The following is a 22,882-nucleotide window of genomic DNA, read 5'->3' as shown; positions in this document are numbered from 1 at the left end:
CATATAATAATATCTTCTATTTACAGAAGGATTTAAAGTTTACTATATATTCAGTTACTTTTTATTCTCATGATTACTTGGAAGGGAATTATGATCTCTATTTTATGAATGAGGGAAACAGAGACTTGAATTTAGGGACTCACCTTAACTTTTTTCACATTTTCTAATCATACATGATTAGAAATAATGATGGGATTTGTTGTTACATATTCATACCTGCATGCAATATAACAAAATGATTTGGTCAATATCACACCCCAGCACTTCCCACCTCCTACCCTCTGGTCCCTCTTTGCTACTGATCTCCTTTTGATTTTCATGAGATTCACACACACACGTTTTCCTTTTTCCTCCCTAGCTTACACATAGGACTCTTGACCTTCTTTTTTTAAAATTTTTTTTGTATTTGTTCTTTTTAGTTATACATGACAGTAGAATGTATTTTGACATATCACACATACATGGAATATAACTTCCCATTCTTGTGATTGTACGTGATGTGGAGTTTCCCTGGTCGAGTATTCATGTATGAACATAGGAAAGTTATGTCTGATTCATTCTACTGTTTTTCCCATTCCCATCCCCCCTCCCTTCCCCCAATACTCCCTGTCCAACTTGGTGAGCCTCCAATACTTCTCCCACCATTGTGAGTCAGAATCCCTATATCAGAGAAAACATTCAGCCTTTGGTTGGGGGGGACTGTCTTGTTTCCCTTAGCATGATAGTCTCCAGTTCCATCCATTTACCGGCAAATGCCATAATTTCATTCTTCTTTATGGCTGAGTAATATTTCATTGTGTGTATGTACCACTCATCTTAATTTTTGATTCTTAATCCAGAACTCTTTTTCTATGACTAAAACAGAAGACAGCAGCATTGCTGAGCCCATTATCAGGTCTGAGAGGCTGAAGATAATGGACTAGGAGCAAGTTTAGAGGTTCCTGTGCCCCAAGCTAGTTTATCCCCCAGCCTCCAGCCTCAGGTGAGGGGAACATCTTCCCCTAGTGTCTTCTTCCTGGTGACAGTGACCAGTGCAGACACCCTCCCGCCTCTTCTTGCTCTAAGAACCCTCCCCTTTTCAGACCTACTACCCTGGTTCCACTTCCCCCAACTGGAGCACTGCCATCTTCAGCTCCCAACAGTCAGATGTGACCAGTGTCTGGTGTCCAGAGGGCTCCTGGAACATGGACTCCCAATCATGTTTTGCCAAACCTTGGGTCTTTCCAACAGAAACCAGAGTACAGCTCGTTAACATTTATTGAGTACCTATTAAGCACACCAGGTCCAGTTTCCATGTTGGTACATGAAGTCATCATGCAATTTTTACTGTGTTTTATAAGAGGGAGTGGTAGCTTAGAGAGCTGCAGAAGGAGTCCAAGCCCCTGGGTGGTGGAGCCTGGAACCCTCAGCATTGAGCTCTGGGCCCGCTGAGCTGTGGCCTCTGCACAGCCCCTTCCATCTTCTTGCTGCCAACACTGTGTGTGTATTTGGTGGTGTGGGGGGATGTACCTCAAAATGGCTTACAGGGCCACTTATCAGAAATGCAGATTCTGCTCACAACAGATTCTGATTCATATTCTGACTCAGGAAGTCTGGGAATTTGCTTGCGTGCGTGCGTGCGTGCGTGCGTGCGTGCATTTTGCTGGGAATGGAACCCAGGGCCTCACACATGCTTAGGTGAGTGCTCTGTCACTGAGCTACATCCCCAGCCCTTTTTATTTTCACATAGGAATGGCCTTGAACTTGCATTCTCCCAGCTGGGATTACAAGGCATGTGCTAGTGGGAATTCGCATTTTTAACAAGCTTCTAAGATCATTCTGATGCAGATGATCCTGACCAGGGCTTCAGAGAGGGAAGACAGCCCATCATAACAGAAAAGAATGATCAAAGGGAAGTGGTTCTTCAGGACACAGAAATCAGAACTGAATTAAACGAAGGAGAGGGAATCTAGAAAGCAGGAAGTGTTAGCCCATATAAGCAATGAGCAGGGAGGCTGGGTGGGCTGCATGGAAGATTCCAGATGGAAAGGTACAGTCATGGCTGCCTTCAGAATCTTCAGCCCCAAATCTTCCCACACACTCAGCTGTAGCTGGCAAAAACATGATTCCCAGCATCTCCTTGTCTGTCTCTGTCGATCTAGTGGCTGCATAAAGTGGACTTCTCTTAGTATTTTTTCCCCAAATAAATGGATACACAAAAAGAAATATACAACCTTCTCTAAACTAAATAGCTGGACCCTAAAGCCAAGAGCCAAGCCTGATCAGTAATCATTCTTGAAATTGCAAATTACAATTCATTCTTGAAAATATAAATGGAAGGAAGGAAGGAAGGGTGAGCCAGCTAATCATCCTCCAAGAAAACATAGAAACATTCTCTATCATCCTCAAAGGTCAAAATGTTTTTCTGTCCTGGGATGACTGATAATATCCAATGTGTTCATTTTTCAAATTATGAAGACCCACACAATTTCTTCCTCATGAATTTTTTTTCTTATACATTGGGTTTGTGCATGTATTGCACAGGAGTGAGGGACTAGAAATTCCTATCTCATTTTGGTGCACCTTTAGCCTTCTCTCAACAAAACGTTTGCACATCATTTGTGTGCTCGCTCTTTAAAAGTTGGAAAGAGGAAATCTTGAGAAAACAAGTAACCAACACACAATCCTGACAGAGTCTGGGGCTGACATTTGCAGAAGGTCTTGCTCCCTATTTGACTTCCCCAACTTCGTAAGAGGAGAAGTAGGTATGTAAACCAACCCAGTTTTACCTCCTGATGATGATTAAATAGAGTCGAACTCCTTTGGCAAAGAGATTTCTGCAAGGTCTATGCCTCTTCTGAAGGACATGGAATAGCTTATTGATACCAAGTGGCTGCTGCCTTGCATCATAAAGATGATGACAGTCACCATTGCTATGGCACCCTGGGTGCTGTAGATGGGAATTTGCCCTGATGAGTTCACACAGTCCCTTTGGTACTTACAGGACCTATTTAATAGATGGAGGATTAAATAAGACTCCAGGGAATGACTATGGCCTCATTGCCACCACATCTCCATTCACAGGCCAGCTATAAGGACCTAAGATAATTGGCCTTATTGGTCCTTCTTACTGAGAATATCCACTGGCAAGAAATTTTTAGCATAGCCATATCCAAGACACCACTTCCTCTGGCTTCTTCCTCCCTCCTATCTATTTTTGGACTAGGCAGAAATGTCAGGATAGCCAGGTATCAGTGACAGGAAGTTTGGAACTACAAAATAATTCCTGGAGAATGCGTAACTCTGAACTCCTCAAAGGCTCTGCTTTCACTGAGCCTTAACTGTATGGGTGAACAGCTAATCCCTTGATTCAATGAATCTATTTCAGATGCTAGGGGAGCCTAGGGGCCAAGGAAAAACCACAGTCATCACACCAACCCATGTGCCATGTTCCACCTTACAGATTGTTTTAGAGTTCACCAACCAAGTTTTCCACAATGACGAGCCTCCTGCCCATTAGGGAATTTGTGAACAAGGCATCAGTTGCCTGCAAACTTTTGGAATCAATCAGCTTCAGATGGGTTTTTTGTTTGTTTGTTTGTTTAGTACTGGAGTTAGCCCAAGGGTTCTTAACCACTGAGCCACATCCCCAGCCCCTTTTACTTTTTATTTTGAGACAGGGTCTGACTAAGTTGCTTAGAGTCTTGCTAAATGGCTAAAGCTTGCAACCCTCCTGTCTCAGCCTCCTGAGTCACTGAGATTACAGGCATGAGCCACCATGTCCAGCTCAGTATCAGGTTTTTAATCTGTTGCCAGGAAAGGTACTAAGTCAATGGAAATCACTGAGGAGTGACAAGGGGTCTACACTTTTCCATTCCTCAATCTACCATAAGTTTTGAGAACAATCTGAATTTCAAATAACCTGTCCTATTGTCTCTTGGTGTCTTCTTATCTCCCTAAATTGCCAGAGTGACTTGGCCCTGCCTCGTTCAATATGGCAGCTGTGAGCCACATGTCACTATTGTGCACTTGAAATGAGGCTTGTCTAAATTGAGATGTGCTGTAAGTGTAAAATACACACCACATTTCAGAAATGTGCTATGAAGAAAATAACTTAAAATATCCCTGGGGCTGGGGATATAGCTCAGTTGGTAAAGTGCTTGCCTCACATGCATAAGGCCCTGGGTTCCATCCCCAGCACCTTAAAAAAATAAATAAAATAATAATAGTAATAATTTTTAATATTGATTACACATTGAAATGATAATATTTGGGAAATATTAGGTTAATTAAAATGTTACTAAAATTAATTTCACCTTTATGTTGTATGTGAAAACATTTTTAAAATTTTAATTTCATCTGCTTCTTTTTTACTTTTTTATGTAACTACAAGAAAATCTTAAGTTACATATATCGCATACACTAAATATCTACTAGACAGCACTGGCCTAGATGTTCCAATATCTCAAAGTCCAAATAACAGCTTCTTACACTGAAAGGGGCCCAAAATTATTGGTCCAACCATGTGCTTAAGAGTTTTACTTGAGGGAAAACAGCCCCCCGTCCACACCTTTCTTGGTCTCCTCTTCACCCCATGCTGCATCCAAAAAGACTCCGGATAGTGAGGCCATCAGAACTGCATCATGGCTCCCATGAGTTTGCAATTCCCAGTACTTGGTGTCATCACGGAAGTGTCATTTTACTGTAATCATCACCAAGAAAAGATTTGGTGTAGCCTTGATTTCCAAAATCCAAATGAAATCATTATTGATTGTCAATATGCCAAGATCAGCCCTTGACTCAGAGATGCTCAAGAGAGCAAAGAGAATCTCGACTCTTCTTTTTCATCTCCAGATAGAGAAACATGGTCAGGATCCTGATGATCCATCACCTTTTCAGGACTTGAGAGCAAAGGAGCCACTTAGCTCTCCCTGGTTACTTTATTTGTCAAGGAATGACACTGGCAAATTAGGAACCACATGCTAAACTAATAATATTTTAAAGGCTAGTCTTTGGAAATTCTTGTTATGGAAAAACAAAGGACGATGAGAACTATACAAAGGGAGGGGCCTGTGCAAATATCCCAGAGAAGTATGAACCAGGAGCCAGTCCCAGCTGTACTGGAGGGAGGGATAGTGAAGTACAAACTGTGCCAAGCAATATACGATTGCTTTTTTCTTTCTTTTCTTTTTTTAAAATTTTTCTGACAGAGGAAAATTAGTGCTTCAAAGGAACACAAGTAGATGGAATGTTTTCTTGAAATCTAGAGAAGCACTTGACAATGTCACATGAATCTTATTGAGCATGTTCACTGAAACTTGCTCCAAGCTAGGGTGGTGATGGGAGCCTGGGAGCATGAAATGCTGTTGCCCAAAGAAGCCACTCGGGCCAAGCTGTGTGGGTCCAGGGGGTGGGAAGGAGGCCTCCTTGGGGTTTGCACACTTCCCACCACTTGCACAGAGGGACCTCACCCAGACTTTAACTCTTGATATGTCTTAAAAATAAAATCAGTATGTAAAGTTTAATTGTTAAACTCCCAAGACATTATTTCAGCAAGGAATGTTTGCCACACATAAAATTAGCTCTTTTTTTTTTTCTTTTGTACTGGTGGTGTTTAACCAGTGAGCCTCATTCCCTATTTTTTTTTCCTGAAAAAAATATTTTTTTATCTAGAGGCAGGGTCTCAACTGAGTTGTTTTTTGACCTCCACTAAGTTGCTGAGGCTAGCTTTAAACTTGCAACCCTCCTGTCTCAGCCTCCAGTGCTGATGGAATTATAGGCATGTGACGCTGCCCAGCAAACTCATCTTCTTGATGTGCTTGCTCTCTCCATTTATCAGATAGTGGCTGCTGGCTGGGGTCACTCTGATTCCAAGTGCAACTCACTACACACACTACATGCTCAAAAATGCTTCTTCACTGAACTATACCTCCTGATGGGTTTTTTTGTGTTTTTTTTTTAAAATCAGCATTCACAAATGATCTTTTGTAGAGTTTTCTTATAGAGAAATGGAATATGCATTAGCTAAAAATCTGCTGGATGGAATTTCAGGCATTTTTTAGCCACATATTCCAGCAAATCGGTTTCTGAAGTTTTTGTTGTTGTTGTTCCTGAACAAATCTGAATCAGCTCCCTTGTTTCTGGGTCACCCCATCTCCAGCCCAATTAGCCTGCTTGTTTCTGAAGCCCAGCACCTGCACCCAGTATGCTGGCATGGGGCCTGGGTGGTGGTGGTTGGAGGGGGTGGGGCTGTACACATTCTTTTGCTAGAAAACAAGACAATTAATGAGGGTGGAAGAACAGGTTTGAAGAGGAAAGTTGAGTCCATTTTTAGGGTTGAAGCTCAGGGTCGGTTCTAGAGCTATACGTTGTGGACCTACCAGCATCTAGATGCTAGAAACAACCATGAGAAACAACTCATGGGACTACCCACAATGGGAATGTGGGTTGCACATAAAATTCAGGGCTAAGAAGTTTGGATCAGAGGTTAGAGAGCCAGGAAGCATGGGGTCATGACAGCCATCCTTATGGGGAGTTCTGAGGTGCCAGTCGCCAAGAGTGCACCAAAGGATATGCCAATAGGGAGTATAAGAAAATGTCAGTACGATGTGTTTTAACATTCTCCTTGACCTTGGAAGCAGTCCTTTAGATGGAATCATCAAGAAGCAAAAGCCAGTATGTTTTCTAATTATCTACCAGATATATTATCCATTGTCATTTGTTATTTCTACTAACATGAATGATTAAGAATTAATATATAAACCATTCAGTGACACATGCCTGTAATCCCAGCAGCTCAGGAAGCTGAGGCAGGAGAATTGTGAGTTCAAAGCCAGCTTTAGCAAAAAAGACGCTAAGGAACTCAGTGAAACCCTGAGACTCAGTGAGACCCTCTAAATAAAATACAAAATAGGGCTGGAGATGTGGCTTAGTGGTCAAGTGCTCTAGAGTTCAATCCCCAGGTCAGGAAAAAAAAAAAAAAAAGAAGAAGAGTTAATACCAACCAACATGAGCTTTCTGGTTTTCGCAATGTACTGTAGTTATGTAAGATGTTTTCCTTGGGGAATGCTGGGTGAAAGGGACATAGGAACTCTGAACTATTTTTGCAACTTCTTGTGAGTCAAAATATTCCAAAATAAAAAGAATTTTACAAAACCATTTAATATGGCAAGGCATACCCAAAAAATCACTCCCAGCCTCCTTCTGTCTACGTGCTCACAGACCCTCATTCCCCTCAAAGAATTGGGCTTTCCCCTTCACTCATCCCTTAACTCTCTGCTTCTCCCTGGGCCAGGGATGGAGTGCTCACTGCAAGGGCCCTGGAGTGGACCAGGGCACCTCTAAGAGTATTGGCGGCACTAACTGTACCCTTGGACTTGGTGTTGGGCCTCTGGGATCTGGAGCCTCCCCTGTGAGATGGAATCTCAGGGTTGTGGGATCCGGTGAAGGCATGGGTGCAATCCCTTCCGCCACACACACCATTAGAAGCACTAACCAGGGTTCTGCCTTCTCTTTCGCTTTCAGGATGCTTCCATTGCACACAGATTCCACATGATGAGAGAGAAACACCCTGAAAAATTCAACAGCAGGTAAGAGGCTGCAAGCTGGCTGCTCCGCTGCCCCGCCCAGCTGCCCTGCCCAGTGCAGCCAGCCAGACCCGGGCCTCCCACCTGCTCCTACGGAAATGTTCTTGGCCTGGCCACCCCGGGACTTCGCTTCCCTGCCACGTTGCCGGAAGGAGGGTTTCCATTTCCAAGAAAAAGAAAGAAAAAAAAAATGTCAGAAACCTGCCGCAGTCTGGCAGCCTGTCCCTCAGTCCCTCCCAGAGGATCTGTGCAGAGGGAGGGATGTGGGGGTGGAAGGGGCGTGGGGTGCCCGCCTTTGCGGGTAGTGGGGGGAGTCTGTCCTTGGCTAACTGAAGCCCCTGCGGGGGCTTGGCTGCTTCCTCAAAAGGTGCAGCACCTCCACCCCAAACCCTGCCCCGGCCCCGCGTTTTTTTTCTGGAAAGGGTGCAAGGGACTCAGCTTCTTTAGGTCCTACATGGGAGGTGGTGGCAGCCCTGGGGTTTGGACCCAGAGTGCCAGGAGGGCGTCGCCTCTTCCTTCCCCGACAGCAGAGGGCAGCAGCAGAGTGGTACGTGCAAAGGCAATAGACCTGGAGCCCACCAGGCCCCACCTGAGCCTGGGCGCCCTGTGTGCAGTCTAGATATTAGATTAAAAAATGAAAGGGAAGAGAAAACCACGTCTTTTGCAAAGGAAACCAAACCCTTCTTGCATGCCAGAGGGAATTTACCAGAACTGAGTTCTGACTGGGCACATAGCTACCCCTGGGATTGTCAAAATTGCCTTTCTCCCTTCTTACTTCTTTCTCTTCTTCTTCTCATTAGCTGTCTTCTATTCTTTCTCTTTCCATTTTATTGTACTATTTCAAGGTGACCACAGGATCCCACCCCAAACCTCAGGCAGGTAGGGTGGATAATACTTTGGACTTGATCTTTGAACATGAGGGAATTGACATTTATTTACCCCACAGAATTCTCTTCAAAGCAGAGGTTAAAGGGTCTGAAGACAGTCATTTAAAGCCCAGCACCCCGAAAGAGCCGGACATTATTATTATTGCTCTTTGCCCTGACCCCACAGCCTGGATGGGGGAGGAGGGCCTAACCAAGAAAAAGCAAGCCTTTTTAAGGATCAGAAACTAAACATAATGAAGCTACTTCCTCCTCTGGAAGAGCGATCTGTGGGATCTAATCACAGCTGAAGTAACTTTATTAGGATGTGTATTCTGTCACAGCCTATTCCTTCTCACTCCTAACACTCACAGATCCTGCACACTCACTCCACACTGCTAAACATCTATATTTCCAGCCCCTACCACTGTAGTCTCAAACTTGCAATTCTGTTGATTCTCCTCTCAATCTTCTTCACGCCCGAATATTTACACAGTTTTTTTAAATACTCTTCTTCCACCCATTCCACAGGATTCGCACAAGTACCCTGACACATGCTCACACTCATGTGTCTGAACATTCCATCTGCTTGTGAAATCTGTACGTTCTGTTCATTCATTCATTTATCCAACAGTATTTTTTTAAAACATTCTATCTACCAGACACTATTCTAGAGGTGTTTTGGATGGACTGGTGCAGGGCACTCCCAGCCCTTTGGGGGAAACAGAATGGAAAGCAGATGTGCATCATGGTCTGTTAAGTGATGTGGATAGACGCGACCGATGGCAATACAAAGCAAGAGTGTGGAACTTGGCATGGAGGGTTTTCTAATGAGAGAAATGCCCCATCCAAGACACAGAAAACAGTGTTTTCCAGATTGGCAAAAGGAGAAGGGTAACTCTGAGAGAAGGAACCAAATGTAGGAAAAAATACAAAGGAGTGAGGGTGCAGCATGCTTGGGGGAAAGGAAGTCATTCACTGCAGCTGGTTGTATAGTGTCTTGGCATGGGAAACAAGCAAAATCTCCGTAATTTGTAGAGAACGAGGAAAGAGGGGGAGAGAAATTTCTCCAAATTCCAAAAAATCAGTAGGTCAACATATGACATGAACAGAGCAATCATCAGCCATCCACACGATTAAATACAATTAGAAAGATACATCTGTCAGAAAAAAAAATGTACTGTGCAAAACACAGTATGAACAAAGCTACTGTGATCTATATAAACCATTTTCTTTCCCACTTTGCAGACTTCCTTAATAGGACTACTACTCTCAGAGGTTAGGTTCATGCCTCACTCTTTACCTGGTTGAGGTCAAGGTGTTGTGATACAGTCACCATGGGTGACAGACACCTATATTTGCATTTAAAGAAATGATGACATAGGATGTTGCCTCTATTTCACAAGGTCACCAAACTCTTCCTATTAAGAGCTTTGGGTCCATACTGCTTCTTTTCTGCCTGCTTGCCCATGTCCAAAATACCCAGGAGTGCTCAGTTTGTCCACTGAGAGGCAGGCAAGCAGCCATTTTCTCTAGGCTTCCTTATTTAGCATTGGAGATGGTTTTAAATAGGCAGGTGGTTGTTGCCATGGTTACCCCATTACACCAGCAGCTAAACTTAGGAAGGGCCACAAGGGATAGGAAGAAAGCTTGATACCCAGGATTTGGAAATGTAAACGATATTATCAAATAGGCTTCATTTTACTGAGCTGAACTTGGGTTCTCCAAAGAGCAGCCACAGCTTGGCTAGAAATCTTTATCATTACTGCCTGGAACTGGGCCCTCAGGGATAACCTTGAGGTTAAATACAGGGAGTTATGATTGTTTTGTTTCATTTTGTTTGGTTTTGTTTTCAGCAAGGGAGTGTGACTAGTCAGGGCTGGAACTCATCAGGAAAGTTGACTCTTTCCCATCTCTAGTTCATATTCCTGAGCTATTCTAATAAGAATTCTTAACCCAGGGTTCAGGGGCTTTGGGGATTCTCAGAACACCTTGAAATTGAACCTAAGATCTTAGATATATTTTTCTGGAGAGAATCTCCACAACTAACAGAATTTCTTAAAAGGACCTAAAACCTCCAAATGGTGAAAAATCACAGTTCTAAGGCTTCTTTGATTCTTAAGGGGCGTCAAATATGACTCAGCTGTTAGGATTTCAGGAAATTTTTCCCCCAGTGGTCTCTTTGTATAGGTTGCTGCCAAGAAAGGTGGTGGGTTGCATGAAATTGTTTCCCTAATGAAATAGCTTTGTTAATGGAGCAAGAACCAGACCCAAGGAGGTAGCAATCCGGGCCATGTGTGATGGTGCTATTTTTGATCCCTTCTACTACCTAGTCTTTGAATTGCTAGGTTCATAGTCTAGCAAAGAAGAAAAAACATTCCTCAAATATTTTTATAAAACTATTTTAACATACAAAAATGTTACAGGAAGAGTATACAGGAAGTCATGGAGTATATAGCACATTTTAACAGTTATATCCCAAGCATCATTCACAAGTGGATCATTTTTGAGTGTAGAAACAGTGTTACAAGGGACCCAAAGAATTATTGTCCACTTTTGAACTCCTACAAGATGCCAGGTGTTTTTTTTAAATATATTAAACTATTTAAATCTCAAAATAATTATATAAGGTAAATATTATCATTTTCATGTTACAGATACAGAAATTGAGGCTGGGAAAAACTAAGTTACCTAGCTGAGATCACAGGTTTTTTTTTTTTTTTTTTTTAAGCAGTGAGATTAATTTGATTTCTGACTTATCTTAGTTGAAGACCTTTTGCTGCACCTGCTGTGACCCCCAGATTTCCTTTAGCAAATACCTACTATGTACCAGGTGCTCTGATAGGTACTTTTTTGGGGGAACTTGAGTTCCAATTCAAGAATATTTAACTACAGAGCTAAATCTCCAACACTTTTTATTTTTTATTTTGAAACACAGTCTCCCTAAGTTGCTTAGGGCCTCACTAAGTTGCTAAGGCCAGCTTTGCACTCCTGATTTACCGGGATTACAGGTGTGCACCACCACACCCAGCTCTAGTAGGTACTTTATACACAATCCCACTCAGTGCTCATAACTTGCAGGTAAGTGTTATTGTTCCTTTTTTAGAGAGGAAGAAACTGAGGCTAAAGAGGGAGGATTTCTCATGGGCTCATCCAACTATATGAATCGCCTCAATGAGAAAATGCTTGCTGAGTGCAGAAGGAGGAGACCATCATATCTTGTGTGTAATGAGTCTTCTCCCTATCTCAATGTGCACAGCAGGGAGCAGGCATGGCTACATGATTTTGTGTGACCCAGAACAAAATTGAAATGTGCCTTCCCTTGTTCTATTAAGAATTTAAAGTTGGTGAGCCTTCCGAAGTGTGAGGCATAGATTTCACACTGATGAGTGAGATGAGGGAAAGGAAATAAGAGAAAGAAGGCGCATTTTCCAGGTCTTGACGAGGGGAGAGTTTACAATAGAGGCAAAATAATAGAGGAAAGAGAGTATTTTAACTAGGGGATAAGGAGAGGGATTATCCATCCTTCAGAGGGACAGCAGTCAGTACTAGCAGGACTTCCATGAAGAATGCTATCCAGTCCTTTATGAAGTTTCCAGATTAAGTCTCTGTGAAGGGTTTTGTACATATGAAATCTACACCTAAAAACTATCTAACTCCAGTGTCCCTGGCAGTGAGAATCCAGAAAGAGAAGTCTAACTACGGAGGTTTTTTTATTGTTGGTCAGAAACTCAGAGCACTTGAGGAATGTGTTATTCAAACCTGCTGAGTGTCATCCACTTGAATATGTCCTTCAGCAGTCGAGACTGACGCAAGATATTTCCTGTCGGGCCTTTCAAAGGGACCGCAGCCGTGCTTCATTCCTTACCCAAGGCTGACCACCTTTCCCAAAAGCCCTCGAGTAATTAACAGGCTCTGGAGTGTTGGCTTTCTTGGAGCCAGGCCCATGGAGTAGCTGACGAGGGGTTCCCCAGAAGCCCTAATGTAGCTTGAGTCCTTAATAGGTTGCAAATCAACTTGCAAAGAACTAAGCACTTCGTAGATATTTATAGAAGGAGGCAGCAGGGTATAGCCGAAGCTGGCATCCAAACCTGGCTCTGCAACTTGCTAGCTGTGTGACCTTGGGCAAGTTAATCCTTTTAATCCTTTGCTTCCTCCCTTGAAAATCTTGCAAGGTTGTTGTAAGATGTAGGAAGTTCATGGCACACAATAGGTTCTCAATAAATATTTCTTGTTGAATATCATTGACTGGCCAACAGAGGAAAGCATTGCTGAAATTGCCATAAAGCATTAACAATCAGATACTCTTTTGATGGAGTGGCAGGTGGAATTCAGTTCTCATTCTCATAGGATCTTTGGTCTATAGGCAGAGTCCTTTAAAAGAAAAGTTTGAGAACAACTAAAAGTTGGAGGACACCCCAGCAAGGATGCATTGAATCTGACTTAATCCCTCTCTTAGAGGATGGGAAAATGGGACCAATTATCTATCCAGTGTTGACTTAGGTTTTCCAGGATGGGTGCTGTGGAGAAAATTCCTCCTCCTGGCTCCATGTGGGTTCAAGAAGCAGAGGTTTGGGGTCTGAATATCATAGATTCTAAGTCCAGAATCTAAAGACAGAATCAAAGTGGGGAGTCCAAGACCCCAGCTGAAATGGTACCAGAAGTAGCAGAGTAGGGATGAGAGAGGGAGAGTTGCAGGGCAGATGCCATGTGGTTTACCAGCTGGGTCCATGGAATGCCCAGCTGGTGGCTAGGCAGGTGGCCTGGAGAAGTCAGGTGCTGGAAGATGTGACTATTCTCCCCATCACTGATGCTCACCCCTCTCACCAACCCCCAACCTTAGCTGAACTCAGAGATGTTCAGTGAGAGGAGCAACAGAAGCTAGCAAAGCTCTAGGCACATAGTTCTAAAAATGCAAGTGCCTCCTCTCTTGAATACCATGGTATGCTCTGCAGTCCCAGCATGCAGTGTATCCCCATATTCGTAAGGTAGTCTTCTTTTATTTAAAAATAAAACCATCTTAAGTTATTTTTTTCCAGAGGCACTATGAAATAGCCCAATATCACAGCCCAGATGTTTGGTTTTCCCAAAGCAAAGGATTAAAAATCGTCACTACTGGAGTCTGCATTCTGTGCCCTAACTTGGGCTTTAGCCTTTCTCATCCAGCAGCGCTCAGCACCCCAAAATAGACTTACCCTAGATACCCAGTACTCCAAACTGTCTGCATCTATTTCCCCTAATAGGTCAAATTCTTTTTTTTTTTAATAGTCAGGATTCTGAAAAGCCCCCAACATAAATGATTGTGGCGTTTTCTGTTTCCTTCCCCTGTAGGCATTTATTCATCAAGGAAATGTTTGGTGCTTTGTGCTCAAGTATCTTTGGCTCTTGACATCAGTCCTGACAGAGCAACTTACTTCATTATTTGACCATTCAGATGCTAACCTACAAAAATGCTTTAGCCCCCTCCCAACCCCACCTCTACTTGGAAGAGGCACAGAAACTAAAATGAATGAAATATGGGTTCATGTTTTTTCTCCAGGCTCTCATCATTACGCAACTGCAGAAGCCCATGCTTTTTTGGCTGGATTATTTGTTTACAATCATCCCTCAATGATTTGCAGAAATGCAGGAGCAGCCACATGGATTGTCTAAAGCTGTGGATGATCAAAGATTTTAGGAGGCTGCTATTAATATTTGTGCAGTTCTCGCCATCCTGATATTCACAGTATTTTAAATAATATGATGAAATCAATATTAACTCTTAGCATTGCCTTCCTTTTCCTGCCTGGCTTCCCAGTCAGCGTGGAACAGGCAAGAAAACCTCTCAGAACATGCACAGGGGCAGCCTATGGGACCTTGGGGCTCTCTCCAAAGTTGCCATTTGAACAAATCAATTCCTTATGGCAGCTTAACAGGCCTTTTCTCCTAGTCCCTGCCAGGCTAGAATAAGAAAGGTATTATTCATGTCAACAAAGAGCAAAATCAGTTGGTGATAATGTCAGAAGGAACTTGAAAGCAAGCTGTTTTTCAAGACTTTTGGCCAAATAATCCAAAAGTTATCAGTATTTCTCGATTGATTGGTTTTTAGAAGCATTTTCATCAAAGAGCTCAAGGTATAGCATGTAATCAAGTTCAGAAGGTGAGGGTTAGCATGATAACCTCATGAAAGAAAGTCAGAGTACACAAAGTAGAAGCAAGGTGGGAACTGCCGGGGTCCTTAGAGGTGTTGATGGTCTGGATGCTTTCCAGAAGGGAGAGGTCAAGAAGGTACGGGAACTTTAAAGCATGATTTATAGGAGAGACTGACTCTGAGGTTGTTTCACCCAAAAAAGAGGTTTAGGGAAAAGTGATTATTGGCCTCAAATATTTAAGGGAGGAATTGGGTTATTTGGCATGATAAATCATAAGGAAAGTGACTGGAAAGACCAATCTGAGCCCCAAACTAGGACATCACTTCTACCAGTTAGAGCCATCCTCAAGTATAGTGGGTCATTAGGTACAATGCTGGGTTTTCACATTTTCTGTGCAAGCAAGGTGCTAGATAATCGTTTTGGACTCCAATGGAGCTAAAGGCCCAAGAGAATAGGTTCTGTTATCAGACAACCTGGATTCAAGTCCTGCAGTTGTCACCACTTTTGTGTGACCTTGACCAAATTGCTCTTCCTAAAGTTCAATCTTCTGACCTTGAGAATTGGACTATGTCTCCATATGTGTTTTGTGTGGTTGCTATCTCCAATTACCACTAACTTTGTAGCTTAAAACAATACTACTTTATCATATGACCGTTCTGGGGGTCAGAAGTCTCAACTAAGTGACACTGGGCCAAACCCCCCACCCCGAAATAAACCCTGTCCACATTAAAAAATATTTTCTTACAGCACTTTCATTGCACTGTTTCATTTACTTGAGCTCACACTGTATACATGGGTTCAAAAATGATTAACAGCAGCATTGCTTATAAGTTTTGAAAGGAAGTGATAGAAAGCAGCTGATTGGAGTGCATTTATCTGCAGCAGAAGTTTTATTAGACTTTTCCAATTAAAAACTCCCAACGCACTTGTTCAGTCAATATGAGAGTTTTAAAGCTATTATTCAACTCCCTTTGCATTGGAAATAACTATTTGATATGTTCTGCAGTTCTACTTTTGTGGAGGGTAAATAAAAAAGAGAATAAGATCTTAAAAAGATCTTATTCTCTTTGCACTGTTTCAGGATCTGTGCATAATTTTACAGTATCTCAGGAGGGCCAGTTTCTATGTTATTTTACTTTAGCAAGAGTTGCCTTCAGGACTTTGCAGTGGTGTAGATTTAAACACAAGTGAATAAGAGTGTATTTATTAAAGTATTTAGAATTCAGTCCTACTGCATCCCATACTAACAATAGTAGTTATCATTTGCTGAGAACCTTCAAGAATCTCATGTATATTATTTTTAGTTGCACAACTTTCCAAGTAAAAGGTCAATATTAAGGATCCATTTTACAGATGAGAAAACTGAGACTCAGAGAGAGACTATGCAAGTTGTTCCAAACCCCATGAGTTAATAGAGGAGCTGCTGTTCAAATCTAGGTCTGTCTGACTCCACAGCCTCCATTTATCCCATCACATTTTCCTGCTTCTCTTTGGGCCCAATTTGATGCCTCATGACCAAAGAAGCACCCAAGATAAGAGACTAGAGAATAACTTGAATCAATGAAAGGACCTACATAAAAACCATAAATAAACCCAAATCACTTTTCCTGGGGAAAAATAGAGAATGTTTTGGGAACAGACCTCAAGCGAAGGATTCATGGTAGTAGGTGGCAGACTCACTTCCTTACTCTTCATCTCAGCTCGGGAAACAATGTGGAGGGGCAGGGGTTGGGAATGTGCTTGTGCTTTAGAGGTGAGGTATTGTTTGGGATGGGAACCGGAATCTTCTAGCCTGGAGACATATTAAAAGCTGAAATGAATTCCTGAGGGAAATTGTAGAATCCTTCAACGGGTTTCCCAAAGCAGAACATTTCATTCATCTGGGGTCACAAACTTTATCTTCTTTGAGCCCAGGGGTGTGCCTGTTACACCACTAGGCCCCCTCCCAGCCAGAGCTCTCCACCCACCACTCTTCAGCAGGTCTCCTATGAGACCTCTTTCCTCCTATGCTCCTCAGCTGCCCAATGGTCCCTGACCCTGTTTGGGACCCACTAAACTAAAACTATAAGGGTGGGACTGAGCATCTTTCTTCATTTAGCCACAATGCATTGAGCATGATTTTCTTTTAGCTTCCTGCTAGGGCTGAGAGGAAAGGTGGACTGCCATAACCGCTTCTTTCTGGCAGTGGATGGGTCTTGCTGGGATGATGAACACGTTCAGAAGCTATAACAACTGTATCAGTATCTGAGGGCTGCTGTAACAAATAGATCACTTAATAACAGGGAATTTATTCTCTCACAGTTCTGGAAGTTATAAGTCTGAGAACAAGGTGTCAGCAAGGTCTGTTCCTTCCCTAGGATCCAAGAGAGAATGCATTCCATGTCTATCCCCTTGTTTCTACTAGCTGCTAGCAATCCTTGGCATTCCTTGGCTTATAGATGCATCACTGCATCTCTGTGTCCTTCATCACAGGACGTTCCCCCAATGTGTCTCTCTATTTCCAAGTAAGGTCTCATTCACAGGTATGGGAAGTTAGGGTTTCAGCATATCTTTTTTTCACAGGGATACAATTCAACTCACAACATCAGCCCTCCCCCAATCTCTGGGGGAGGAGGAATATAATATAATATGGGGATCTTTTTTTCAAAGGGGGGACATGAACAATGAGGGTATTGTGTTGCTGAAGCACCTAACTGTGAAAGTGAGATTAGACTTCAAAAAGAAGGTCACTTTTGAGTGAGAGCTTGGGAGATAGAAATGGGACTTCACTGAGGGTAGAAGGAACCAGAGGCAAGCTAGGAGGAGGGAGGCAGCCTGGACAAAGGAAGGTCCCTGGCAGGAGAGGAAAGGTAAGAGATTCCAAGGGAGGAGGAAAGGCAGGTGGGAGAGAGGTGGGATGAAGCTCCTGTGGCAAGATGGTGGTGGTCTTTGGAGGAGTTCCCACTTTATCCTAAACATAGGCATGTGAACAGTGCAGACACGCTGTCATCCAGTGTCTTTTGAATGGATCAATGAAAAAATGACTTCCCGTCAAAATTTGCAGAGCAAAGATTCCATAGCTTCTCCTAGAAACATCTTTAAATACTGATCCTTGCTGCAGTCTTACTACAGTGCAGGACGTTAGGCTAGACCCAGGAAATAGAGAAAAAGAGAGGAAGAGGTAACTCCTGGGGTATCCTGTCAGGAGAGAGCTGGGGGAAGCCAGCTCTGCTGACCTCCAGGAGCTGGGTAAACTATGGCAGCCAACCACAGAGCTTTCTTACAAACCCTGAGCTTTAAAGCAAACTGTCGGGTTGTGGAAGTAGAAATTCATAGGGTGGGGGGGGGGGCGCGGATTCCAAAGTTTCTCTCTTCCTTTCCACCACAATTCAGATTCCTTCATGCGGAAGTCAATTCAGGTGGCTGTGAAAATTAGTTTAACATGTCTTTTTTGTTTGTTTCTTGCTTACTTGCTTGTTTTTAGTTACAAAAAGAATGTCAAAGTTCATTAACCTTCTATTGGACTTTATTAATTAGAACTTTGGAAAATTGTTCCCCTTTTGTTTATGAGTATTTTATGATATAACATAGTCCATCTTTATATTTAGAGCTGATGTGATTAGCATCACATCTCATTCTGACATGTTTCCTTTAAAATGTTCATAATTGTCCACATTTTATTAAGAAGAAATTAAAAAACAAGGTGAAGGGATAGTAGATGTTCTCTAGAATGAGTTAAGGGATTAATTTTAATTCTTCATTTAAATCAACATTTCCTACGGAAATTTTTAAATTTTTAATGCACTTACTTACTATTTGACCAAAGGACATTTTGAAAGCAGCCTTTCACTAAAATTACCAGGAAACTCAGTAACTCTATTTAGCAAAATTAAAAATAAATAAATAAGAAACCCAGGAAAAAATCACTTCATAACTCTGTTATGTCAGGCTCCGTGAAATGTAGACATGATTCCCAAGACTCATTGCATCCAGCGTCTGAAGAGCTGAGTTTCAGCCCTTTTTCTTGTTTACTGTGTGCCTTTGGGAAGTTACTCGTTTCTCTGATTCTTAATGTTCTGCTGTGTAAAATGGAAATCACAACTATCTCACATGATGTTTAATAGATTAAAGTAGATAAATACATGGATTGGAAATTTTGAGGGGGTTGGTTACAATGCTGTTGATTGCCATAGGAATTTGTAAGGAGGACATGCAGCAAGGTATATATGAATTCATTGAAAATCTCTAATCCAAATACATGGTGTTGTGGCTTTTATCTGTAATAACTTATAGAATCTTAGCTTTAGACAGGACTTGAGATTTCAATCGGCATAAGTTTGCTCTCTATAGATACCCCTGTTGAGGGTAATCAGATTTCTACTTTGAAGACTGTAGAAGTGTTTAAATTTTGGAGTTGCAGGAAAGGGGGTCTTACCACTTCACATTTTACTAAGAAGGCATTTTCCCAATCTTTGAATGCTCTTCAACGAAAGAAAGACTCTCCTTAGTCCAAGAATGTACTCTATGCCCTCAAGTTACTAAAGTGTCAGGGACTTTTGTAATCACTGAATATTCGTGTTATTTGAACCTACACTTAAATCGAAATTCCTCGTTGTCTAGTAGAAGACGTCTTCTCTTCTATTGAATGGAGAGTCCCTTTAATCTTGGAAGTGGGCCCTTTTGGAGAGCATTCCAAAGTGCCAATCAAGACAAGTACTCTACCTTGCCTTTGAACTCAATGAGCTGAAAGTGTGTCAGTAAACTCCAGCTTTGGGTTACTATAGAGTAAGAGGTGGCGGGAAGATCCTGGATAAATTAAAATCTCACCCCGTTTATCTTGGCTTTTGTTGGAGCTGTCAACACCGAGCGTTCCAATGAGTCAGGTTCTCTCTTTCCTCTTCTGTATCACTTTCTCCCTGAACTGGGGTGGGGAGAGGGACAAGCTACTCATAATCAGGGTTTCTGTGGATATGCACAGGGTTGGGATGAAGATAACGTAACAGGATGCCCTCCAAACTGAGCTGATGGCCTCGTTCAGATTTTATATATTGCCTTTTCCTCCACCTAACTGATCATAAGAATATGGGTAGGGAGGAGTGGAGGATGAGATAGTCAACAATAGGCCAGTGGGGTAGAAGAGATTTGAAGAACTAGAGAACCTGCTTTTCCAGTAATTAAAAGTCAAGTTTATTACTCAAGTGTTTCATGATTTTGGAATAGTCAGTTACTTACCAGATTGTGCCCTAACTTACAAACACAGATCAACAGAAAATATTTTCTCCCAGAAGAGGTAGTGGTGGATATTTTTCTTCTGTGCATTTGGGCTTAAAAACCAGCAGCTTCAACTCTCATCCATCTGCAGCCAGTCAGCCCTTGAAATCAGACACACATTAGGACCCAAGTGCCAGATAGGAAGGAAGGGTCCAATTGGGAAGGATAGAGAGCCCAGCGCCCCACACACCCACACATGCCACATCCCCAGCCCGAGGGGAGACATTTTTGAGTCAGCTTCCAAGAAAATTTCCAGGAGGAAAAAAAAAAAAAATATATATATATATATATATATACAAATGAGGGGTCATAAATCCAAATGCCAATAGAAGGCCTAGAAGTTAATGTAAATGAGAGAGTGGATGGATATGAGACTTTGGGTACAGTGGGGGATCCTGCAAACTGGAGAACATGAGAGAGCGCTTAAAGGAATCAGCCAGTTCCAATCAACTGTAGTCAGGTTGTAAAGGAACCCAGTATTAATGGACTGATTTCCTAAGAGAATCTGGACTCCAAGTGTTTATGTACAATATTCCAACTGAAAAAAAATCACTGTGTAAGCCAAATCAGCACATCCCTGGGCCCATAATGTGCTTGGACTTCCAAGTTGCCATGTTGATCCCAGGAATTAAAAAACATAAGGACGAAGTGGGGACCAATTATTTATTTTTCTTGCTTGACTTTGGTCACAAATTATTGATGTTGTAGATATAAACTAATCCTCTACCAAAAATTGAAAATGAATGGGCTTTAGGAAAATTTAAGAGGTCAGTGTATTTGCATCAGTAAAAGGTTCCTAGATGTCATAAAAGAGATGATTCAAAAAGAAAAGGAACTCAGAAGGTCAGAGAGAACGTAAATCAGAGTCTGATTTAAGAAATAGATAGAACATGGAAAAAAAGAGCAAATGCCCAATCTCCGTTGGGGGAGGGGGGCGGAGAATGAAGCAAATGTATGAGGCTCTGCCCAAAGAGGGTAGATTTGGACCTTCTGGAAAAGGAGAAGAGAATAGTTAACACACTCATCATGAGAGTCAACTCATGATGAGCCTGTGGAGGTAGTTACCTAAATTGTCTTTTTCCAGCACGTGTTATAGTAAGTCGCATTGTTGATGTGCATTCTCTAGGATGGCAAGAGAAAATTAACAGGAATATGATGGAGGTGGGTAATCATTAAATACACCTGGGAAAGCCTAAATTAAATTTATTTCTATTCTGTACAATGTTATAGAGACTTTAATATAGATCCTAACCTACTGAAATCATTTAAAAGCAGAATAAAGAATTTTAGAAGAAATAGGCACCAGTGGGGAAATGCAGAGCTGTTCTGTAGCTAATCTGAGAACAACTGTTCTTCTGGACCATGGATTTTGATGCTGGAATGAGAGGCCCTTGGCAAAGAATCGGGAGCTTGTCACATAAACCAAGAGGAATATTTTGGGCCAGAGACTTGAAGACCAAACAGGAGAGCTTTAAAATGAGATTTAAGGGGGATAAAGTAGAGAATGTTCAAATGAAACTCTACAATCATAGCCCACAGAGGGGCAGCAGGTGTAGGCTAGAAATAAGGGGCACGGCAGAGGTGGTGCCAAGCAGTTCTCCTGAGGAACATCGGGGCCACACCTACAGCTGGAGCACGTTTGCCAAGGGCACAGAAAGAGGGGACAAACTGAATGAGTCACGTTTTTAGGGGAGACAGCTGGACCTTAGAGACGGCAGGTAATGATAGGGTGGGGTGGAGCACACATCCACAGAGCAGGGATAGGTACTGACGGAGGATGACAGGTTCACATAAATCACAGTCACTGAAATGGGTGTTAAGAACGCACACACAAATGTAAGAAGTCACACACGTCAGAGTGGAAGCAAAGCACAGAGCATATGGCTGAGATTTGCAAAAGGACAAAATCAAAAAGATTTTGCTGGCAGTATATACTACAGTTTCTTAGGCAGAGCAAGGCTCTGGCTGATGCTTTTCTATTTAAGATTTTTAGAACTGGCACAGGAGGGAGGTGGGATAGGGAAGGGAGTCGGTATTTATTTATCCAGGCATCTGCCCCATCTAATGAATTTTTTACTTGCCTTGCTAGTGGTTTCATGACTTGAGAGGTAAGGGAAACCGAAGAAAGGACTTTCTCTGGACTTCATCTGAGCAGGAGGCATCAAGCTGGTCGATGGTGTGGAAGGCACAGGAAGCTTAGGGGGAGGTCACCAGACCGTGCTGGAGTTTTGTGATAGCAAAAGAAAGAAACATAATACCTAGCTAAGTGTGTACCCTCTACTATCCTTCCTGTTCCCTCTGTTTCTCACTTTCCCTCTGGCATCTCCAGCCCTATCCTAGCAATATCCCAGCCCAGACTTCAGGGTCACCACCAGGGACCCCAAGTGGTGAAAAGCAAAGATCACCAATCCAAATTAAGCAGGAAAGATATGCTGCTTTGTATTTCAAGGAACAGAGAATTCATGGCCACGAAGCCAATTTCATATAAGGAATTCTATTTTGGCTTTATGTGAGTGTATATCATGTATGATATATATGCACTCAATATTCCCAATAACTCCAGCAAGGAAGGTGATATCATCCCAAATGAACCATGAAGAAACTAAGAGACAGAGACTAAATGACTTACCCAAGCCCATAGAGGAAGTAAATGGCTGAACTACAGCATGAACCCAGGCCTTTCTGTCTTCTAACCAGAGCTCCTTTAGCTCCTCCAACTTGCCTCCAAAACTAGACATTGTACTTCAGGTACTGAAGGGGTTAATTGGCTTTTGTGGGCAAGTGTGAGAACCCAACCTCAACATAATATTGTTTCTATGGGGAAATGTGCTCAGAGTGACAAACAACTGGCTTAACCAAGGAACTTTTGTAACCTGACCTATCATAAGTTGGGCACTGCCTCATGTTCAGAAAGGCTGGTTGTGGGAGAGAGGGGATCAGGCACATTCAGCCTCCGTCCCCTGACTCCATGATATCATTCCCCATCTAGCTGTGCATCTGTCTCTGTCACATCTACAAATAGCCCTAGCAGTACCTCCTGCAGAAGGTAGCTGTCAGGATCAGACAAGGGGGA

General features: G+C 42.4%; 1 protein-coding gene across 3 annotated transcripts in view; it reads left to right on the top strand.

Moving 5' to 3' along the window:
* The window catches only part of Dgkg (diacylglycerol kinase gamma), a 199,698-nt gene that overhangs the window by 95,420 nt on the left and 81,396 nt on the right, over window positions 1-22,882 (top strand). For all 3 annotated transcript variants that reach the window (XR_005726868.2, XM_078043820.1, XM_013361065.4), the window contains one exon: window positions 7,504-7,568. Coding sequence is in view for 2 of the 3 variants with exons in the window: in XM_078043820.1 (XP_077899946.1) it covers window positions 7,504-7,568 (65 nt within the window). In the remaining variant the exon portion in view is untranslated. The remainder of the gene's footprint in view (window positions 1-7,503; window positions 7,569-22,882) is intronic.

The sequence above is a fragment of the Ictidomys tridecemlineatus genome, chromosome 3 (assembly GCF_052094955.1).
Source record: "Ictidomys tridecemlineatus isolate mIctTri1 chromosome 3, mIctTri1.hap1, whole genome shotgun sequence".
Lineage (NCBI taxonomy): Eukaryota > Metazoa > Chordata > Mammalia > Rodentia > Sciuridae > Ictidomys > Ictidomys tridecemlineatus.
The sequence above is the reverse complement of the archived record's forward strand: the minus strand, read 5'-3'. Positions and strand labels throughout refer to the sequence as shown.